Source organism: Benincasa hispida, chromosome 11 (assembly GCF_027475165.1).
Source record: "Benincasa hispida cultivar pf3 chromosome 11, pf3_genome.v1.1, whole genome shotgun sequence".
NCBI classification, from domain to species: domain Eukaryota; kingdom Viridiplantae; phylum Streptophyta; class Magnoliopsida; order Cucurbitales; family Cucurbitaceae; genus Benincasa; species Benincasa hispida.
The window spans coordinates 86,380,197-86,388,771 of NC_143488.1; the positions used below are offsets into that span (position 1 = coordinate 86,380,197).

Consider the following 8,575-nt stretch of genomic DNA (forward strand, 5'->3'; position numbering starts at 1 on the left):
TTCATTGATAAATCAATCGTAACAGGGCTCAATCTAAAAATGTAATTGGATTTTTTTTAATCATGTTTGCCTAAAATTATTAATGTCATATTTATTTTACCGTTATCATTGGAGACTAATGGGAATGGTAATGGTATAGGTAATAGTAAATGTGACAAATTTATACTTCTTATACTATTACAATAACAATAATGGTAATAGTAATGGTAAATGTGATGGGTCCCACAAAATTTTCAAACACAATCTGATTGAGTACCCTCTAATTCTCCATTCCTCAATTAGATTGTACTTTTTTATTACAAATTTGGAGGTGGGTCTGACAGTTCATTATAATTGCGGAACATAGGTAAAGAAAAACAAACATAATCAGACGAGACCCACTTTTTATATTATCATTGATGGATTACATTTCACCTAAGATAAACGTGGCCTAAGTCCAAAAAAAGGGTTAATAAAGGAGTTCCTTTGAGTTCAGAAATTGAAAAAATTAAAGATCGTAGAAAACCTAAAATCTAAAGAGAATTATCTCCATTGTCAAAATTCTCTAAGCTTCTGACTGATCAGTCATACATACATTCTTCAAATCAAGCATACGCATTCGATAGAGAGATTCAACTACAACTACGTAAACTCAAATTTAAATCTACGAAATACATCTCTAAACCTTAGGTGAACAATAACCCTTTTTTTTTTTTTTGAAACTTGATAGCCAATATATTGAGGTAGTATTAAATTTATAAATTAAAAGAAAGAGAATAAAAAAATCATACTCGTATGGTATTTATTATAAATTTTCCAAAAAAAATAGCCATCGTGATGTTGTGATGGTGCTTGAAAATTTTCCCTAGTGCTTGCTAGGGTGTTAAGGGTGGGCCCCGGCTCACGTGACTTGTTGGGAAAAAAACAAGCTGACTTGGATTCAGTGGGCTTTATCGTCTTTTTCACACCTACATATCTTCACCCGCAGGTTACTATTTTTTTTATTTGCAACTTGTAACCCCTTAACTTTTTTTAATATTGCAATTTGCATCTGCCAAAACAAACTCCCCAAAAGGTCGGAGATTATTTCGAGCTTTTTTCTTTTTTCTTTTTGTTTAATTTTATTTTTATAAAAAATTCCTAAGTAATTCAACATTTATGATTGTATCTAATCTAAATGTAATATGTACCAACTTTAGGTTTTAAAATTTTTTACTAAAATTGTATCGATTTAAACTTTAAATTTTATTTATTGATTTAAACTTAAAACTTTCTATATAAATTTAAATCCTAAATTTTCATTTATACAAATAAAACATAATAGAAGATTTAAATTAATACAAACTTCAAGATTTATATTAATACATTTATTAAAATTTAGGATTTAAATTGATATTAATTTAAGGTTTAAATGATACTATTATTAGTTGTTTAGATCGATACACTTCCAAAATTTAAGGATGTAAATTGATATTTACCCTTAAAAATATTAGATATGTATTTAAGTTTCTAATCTCTATTATATTAAAAAAAATTTAATATTAATAGATCTATTAAATATAGGATTAATTTTTGTGTTCGTTAGGAAAAAAGTTAAATATATCAAAAATCTATTATACAATAAATTGGAAAATTTTAAATGTATTAGTATTAGATACAAAATGAAAAAATTTATAACTTATAAAATAATTTTTAAAGTTTAAAAAACGGTAATTTTTTTAAGGAAAATTTTCATAGATAGAAAAAATGTCAAACTATTTACAGAAATAGTTAAAAAAAAAATACTGATAGACTTCTATCGCATGTATCACATAGTATAATTATAGATTTCTATTAGTTTTTATCATAGATATTGGTAGACACCTATCCGCCTCTATCAAAGAAATTAAATTTTACTATTTTGTGTAAAAATTTTTCCTTATTTTATTTTTTTTAATTTTTGGAAGTCTCTTTTTTATTGTTTATATTCCAACCGAGCATCTTTACTCTCTCTATATATATTAATTCGAGAAAGCATCCTAGAGATTCTAGCATTTGAAGATGTATCAACATTTTATTTTAAGATGCCTATGTATGGGTTAATCAGAAGAATTTTTTTATCTTTAAGATTCTTATCACGTTTTGCCTTATTTATTTATTTATTTAAAATTCTTTTAGTCGATTCTCTTATTTCTCTTATTTTTTTAATTGTTATTAGAATATAGTTTCAATATATTAATACATTAATATATTATAATAGACTAGGCTAAATAATATACAAAATGGTTTATAAATTTGTAGCCACTTCTCAATTTCTCTTAATGTATTAAAATCTTTAATTTAATTATTTTTCATTAATAGAAACTATATTATTAAAAATGGTTTACAAAAGTTGATGCATCCTTCAATTATTATTTTATGGACATAATTCTGGATAAAAAGAACATGCTGCTTAGATGGCGTTTGATCCACAAAGCTTAATTAACTTGTAAAAAATATTGACTTTTCTATCCAATTTATTATTTTTAAGTGGCAAATTTAAATGGCATGTCACGTATTTTACGTATATTAATCAGTGATATAATCACATATTAATTTGGTATTAACAAATTTTGACAAACTTTTTTTAGAAGTCATTTGATACAATATTACATGAAATTGTATTGTGAATATCTTAGTTTGATATATATATGTGTCTGTGTGTATATATATATATGCATATATATTTTGCTTCAACACTGTTTCTATTACATTTTAGTTGTTATGAGTCAATTTGGACCTAACTGGATAGGTTGAGCACCAAATTAGAGAAGGTCAAGAGAGAAAAAGGCTTGAAGTAAAGATAGGCAACTAAGGTTTACTAGTAGTCGGGTCTTGTTAACCATACGCCCTACCTAGAACCAAAGAAAGTTAAACTATGACCCAAAATCTCATTTAACACCCAAGATAGGTCCTAATACGTCTTCGGCATAGAAAATGTCCTTCGAGCCTGGTTCAATCTCATTCAATCTAATTCGAAAAAAGAATCTAGGTCAAACACGAATACACGAAACATTATGAGTCCAACCTTATTTCCAAATCCCAAACTTGTTGCACCATTTTATTTCATTTCCTAACTTAGAAATTAGAGTATGTATAACAAGCACAATATTAGTGTACAAATGTTTGTTGTTTTACGGGTCACATCTTCTTGAAAATTTAGTTGAACGCATATGCATGCAAACTAGGAAAATTTATTAGACTATATTTGCACATCAACATTTTTGACGTTGTTTGTGAGAAAGTGAGAGTGGTCTATTGAAATAAACGTCAAAATCGAGAATGAGTAAGAGAACAAGAGCAACTTGAATTGCATTCTAGACATAGACGACTCTAGCTAGGATTGGTGCCAAAGAAGGTCGGAACCAATAATACATTGTCTACAATTCGTTGGAATGAGTATATTGGCATCCATAATGTTCCTACAACAACTTCAAAAATGTCATTTCTTCTAGTAGTAATAATATTCTACCTTCTAATTCTTATCATTCTACTTTTTATTACTAATACTTGATTTTTCTCTTCATAATCAACTCTATCTTTATTCTTATTCACTATTAAAATTAACCAAAATTGTAGGTTCCACACATCTCTAAAAATTTCAGTGTCCTATTACATCATGAATTAGACATGGTTGTTTTTATCATTTTCTAGCTACCAAGCAAAGAAGTTAACAATTTAACGACATTCATCTAATCAGTAAATTCTATATTTAAAAATTTTAATTTGGTTGATTAAAGTGGCCTTTCATTTATATATAATGTTTACAATATGTGGGATATGAGAATTGAACCTATGATCTCAAGATTGATAGTATAAACTATATGCCAATTGAAGGATACTTATTTTTGCTACATAGGACTTAATATGAGAATTTTTTGTCTATTTTCACACTAGAAACCTCTTAACTGGTAGGCCATGGTATCAAAATAAGGTTCTTCATACTATTTGTATGTACTTACATCAAATCAATTGAATTGATCACGTTACTAAAGATACAACCTCACAATGGTCAATGATAAAAAGATACGTGGTTTGAATCTTACACTTTTTGTTGTATTAAAAGAATTGTCTATTTGTCCAAAGGTGATAATATGAATTACTAAATTAAAATGTATCTTGAAACAATTTTTTAAAAAAGTATCAAGATTAACACCATTATAATTTATCACAATTTACTATCATGGTTAAAAATAAAAAAGAAAAAAAAGAAAGAACTATGTTATTAAATAAAAATCAAATTATTGGCAATTAAATTGACGATAAAAGTAAAAGTCAAAAGAAAAAAAAAGACAAATAACTTTTGGATCGGCGATTCATTGATTGGTACCCGAGGAAACGGAGATATTAGGTAGAATTATATAAAGCGAATAAATGCTGACTAGGATTGAAAGACGACGTCAATATATATATATGTGTCTATATATATTTTACCCAAAAAAAATAATAAAGCAAACAGAAAAAGAAAAAGAATAAAATCAAAAAGAGAGAAAAGAAAGAAGATCTTTTCAAGGCCACAAACAAACTTGTGGCTGAGAATCATCCACTACCGCTGACGTGTCATTTCACCCCATCCAACCCATTTTCTTTTTCGTTTTTAATTTTTAAAGAAGAACCCAATACCATCACCAATTACGTCGTCGTTTTCTTTTTTAAATTCATTTTCCATTTATGTAAATACTTTATTTATATCTTAAATCTACTCATGACTATTAAAATAAAAAACATGAATTTAATTTTCCAAAAAATTCACATCGTAGTTAGAATGAATAGATTTGGTGTTGAAATTAGAAATAATGAAAAATATTAGTAGTACGATATTTATTTAATATAATAAATAAAAATGGAAAAAAGGGAAAAAGCGGAGTTTCTCCTAGTCGGATGTAAAATTTCTCCACGCTGACACTTCACTCGTGTCTGATCTCTTTCTCTCTCTTTTTTGGATTTGATTTAAAAAATTAAAATAGCAAAAATAGAGGAAAAAAATAAAAAGAAAAAAAAAAACAGGGCAGAAATGTCGGAGCCAAAAGATCCGGCGATCAAGCTCTTTGGGAAGACGATTCCTCTTCCGGAGGCTTCTCCGGCCACTCCTCAGCTTCCATCTTCTTTACCTATTCTCACAGCCAGTGACAAGAACACCGCCGCTGTTAATCATGACCACGATTCTTCTTCTTCAAGCTTGTCACCGGAAGGTAATATCGATGGGGATGGTGAAGATCTGGAGGTCGATAAGGTATGGAGTTTCCTTAAATCGATTCTTGTTTTGTTTTTTCAGATACCCATTTGCTTTATTGGCGATTAACTTTGCTGGTTTTATATTGGTTCTATTCATTTTGTTGACTTGATATATGTTCTTCTGTTCTAGGAATTTTAGGTTTCTTTTTGGTTCGGTTTCTTCTTTTGATTGTCTTGATTTGTGGGTTTTGTGAGATCTTTTTCTATGATGTTTCTGGTTCTGTTATGAAGATTTTGGATTTTGATTTTGTACTCAGATTTACCAATTTGGAAAGCTTGTTTTATTTACTTAATTTAGTGATATAGGTACTTTTTTGCTGTAATTTCCATAATTGAGTACGACGGTTTTTTAGAAATGCTGCTTTGATTCTTACAGAATTTTGCTTAAGGTTATTGAGTTTGTTAGGAGTTTCTTGAGATATCTTTTGAACTTGTGCCAGTGAGTCTAGGTTTGTTGCTTAAATTCAGTAATGTTGTTTTTATGTGTTATAAAGAATTTTGTTTGGTATTTGTGTTTTCGTATATTAGGAGACTGTAAGAGAGAAATCAGGTGAAACTAAGCTGGAAGATGGGGATGGAGATGGAGATGGAGGCTTATCTGGTTCGACCGAAGAGTTTACAAATTCGGATACTTCTGCCATGAGATCGGATAATTCTAAAGTACTTTCTGGTGAGGAAAGTAATCCGTCGAGTACTACAAAGACTGATGAACAGAATGAAACAAGTAACTCGCAAGAGAAGACTCTTAAGAAACCCGACAAGATACTTCCGTGCCCCCGCTGTAACAGCATGGATACTAAGTTCTGTTACTATAATAACTACAATGTTAATCAACCGCGCCACTTTTGTAAGAACTGTCAAAGGTATTGGACTGCTGGAGGGACAATGAGGAATGTTCCTGTGGGTGCAGGGCGTCGTAAGAACAAGAGTTCTGCCTCTCATCATCGTCAGATTATTGTTTCAGAAGCGCTTCAGCATGCTCGAACTGATGTTTCTAATGGTATTCATCATTCTACCCTGAAACCGAATGGCAATGGTAATGTATTGGCATTTGGTTCAGACGCCCCTCTTTGTGAATCAATGGCTTCCATTTTGAACATTGCTGATAAAACAAGGCAGAATAGTACTAGAAATGGCTTTCAAAAACCTGAAGCTCTGAAAATTCCTGTGGCTTATGAGAATGGTGAAAATGATGATCAGTCTCAGGAATCTGCTGCAACTCCATCATTTATAGATAATGAAGAAGGCAAGACTGGGCCACAAGATCAAGTGATTCATAATTGTCAAGGCTTTTTACCTCCTCAGATTCCATTTTTCCCTGGGGCTCCTTGGCCTTACCCTTGGAATTCACCACAATGGAGCTCTCCTGTTCCACCTCCTACTTTCTATTCACCAGGCATTCCCATGCCATTCTATCCGACTGCCCCGTTTTGGGGTTGTACGGTTCCTGGCGCCTGGACCGTTCCATGGGTTACCCAGCCGCCATCTCTGAACCCTGTTGCCCAAAACCACGCTCCCAACTCTCCAACCTTGGGGAAACATTCAAGAGATGAGAATGTAACCAAGCAGAGCGATTTTGGGGGAGACGAGCAGCAGAAAGATAACAAAGCTGAGAGATGCCTTTGGATACCAAAAACGTTGAGAATCGACGACCCTGGTGAAGCAGCTAAAAGCTCCATATGGGCAACTTTAGGAATCAAGAATGACAAGACTGATCCAGTCAGTGAAGGGCTTTTCCAGGCTTTTCAATCAAAGAAGACCGACGAAAAGAATCGCAAAGCGGAAGCCTCTCCAGTCTTGCAAGTCAATCCAGCTGCATTGTCCAGATCAATCAAATTTCACGAAAGCTCGTAAATGGATACAACAATGCTTTTCCCCGAACGTGCCATCAAAGTGTTCGCTGCAGCCCATATGGATGGTACACGTTTAAACCAACTTACAACTACCTCGAGTTCATCCTTCTGTTTCAAATCTGTATAAATCATTAGATCCATCCAAGGAAAAGAACTGTAGATCCTATGGCGGTTACCTTCTAGAAGAAAAGCCCTCGAGTTTCCGTAGCGAAAATGACTTTAGTTTTTATTGTGTACTTGTAGTGTTGAAGTAGATGGCACATTTTGTTTGTAGTCTGAAGTTTTTTCTGAATCATGATGTACATATATATATAAATGTGTGGGAACCAGGAAGAGTTAGTACAGGAGTGAGTGAGGTGTAGTAGTAGTACCAATAATAACTAAAATGTGTACTTGAATAATCTTTTAGAAATAAATTTTAAAAGAACTGATCTTACACTTGTTTTGGACATACTAGTTTCCAAGCTTGTGATGGAATTTGTGATTTTTATGTTAAGCAGGTCAGAAAAATAGGGATGGGGTTGATTGAAAACAGTTTTTGAGGGAATTGGATTGCTAGTTTTGTTTGTCATTTAACTGGAAAAAACATAACAATAATCCAAGAGTTGAAAACCAATGAGGGAACAGCCATTTTTGGAAGCTATTGGAAAAGCAAAGCCATCTCTCTTCTGCAGATAAGTGTTGAACTGTCATCACTAAAAAGCCAAGCAGCTTTAAGCAATTTAAGAATTCAAACAAGTGGCAGGCGCTAAAGGCTCTAGCATCTAATAATTTTGGTACTTATCATTTATTTGATGCTAAAGAAACAATTTTATGATTTGTTCTTTGTACTTTTAAATTTATGATAATTTAATTTTCAAATTTTTAATAATTTAATCTCCATAGTCTAAATCTCATCAAAATTATATATCAATTTATCAATCTATGTGTAAGAAATTTTACTAACAAGACTAAATTGTGAGTTATTTGAAAATTCAATGATGAAAAGTGTACTTTTAACTTTAAACAAATTTAAGGTTTTTTTATTGACTTAGAAAAAATGTTTTTCAAAAATTCATTTTTATTAAACACTTTTGATAAAATAGTTTAAAATAAAAACACTCATATGTTTAGCAGTTTTTTTAAAAAATGTTTTTATATACAAGTGTGTTTGGTTTTTTAGATACTAAAAGTGTGGATGACTATAAAATAATATAAACAAATAATTTAAAATAATGGTGGTCGGAATTGGTTATTTGGGGTGGTCGTTGTTGAAATTGTTGGTGATTGTTGCCAAAGGTGGTCACTAGTGGTAATGGTCGGAGATGGGCGGAAGAGGTGGTGGTTGGAGTTGGTTGGCAAAGAGCGGGTGGTAGCCATAACAACATAGTGGAAGTGAGGCAAATGACTTTTAAGGACATTTTGATAATTTTAAAATTATACAAATTTGGAAGAGATTAATTATTAAACACTCAAAATTGATTTTTCTAAAAGATGATTTCAAGTGTTTG

General features: G+C 31.2%; 1 protein-coding gene across 1 annotated transcript; it reads left to right on the plus strand.

Annotated features, from left to right (window-relative positions):
• Nucleotides 1-4,711: 4,711 nt before the first annotated feature.
• CDF2 (cycling DOF factor 2) lies at nt 4,712-7,534 on the plus strand. The gene is made up of 2 exons (XM_039049431.2): nt 4,712-5,230; nt 5,761-7,534. The coding sequence occupies exons 1-2, from the start codon at nt 5,012-5,014 to the stop codon at nt 7,084-7,086; spliced, it is 1,545 nt and encodes a 514-aa protein (XP_038905359.1). The 5' UTR covers nt 4,712-5,011; the 3' UTR covers nt 7,087-7,534.
• The last annotated feature ends 1,041 nt before the right edge of the window (nt 7,535-8,575 follow it).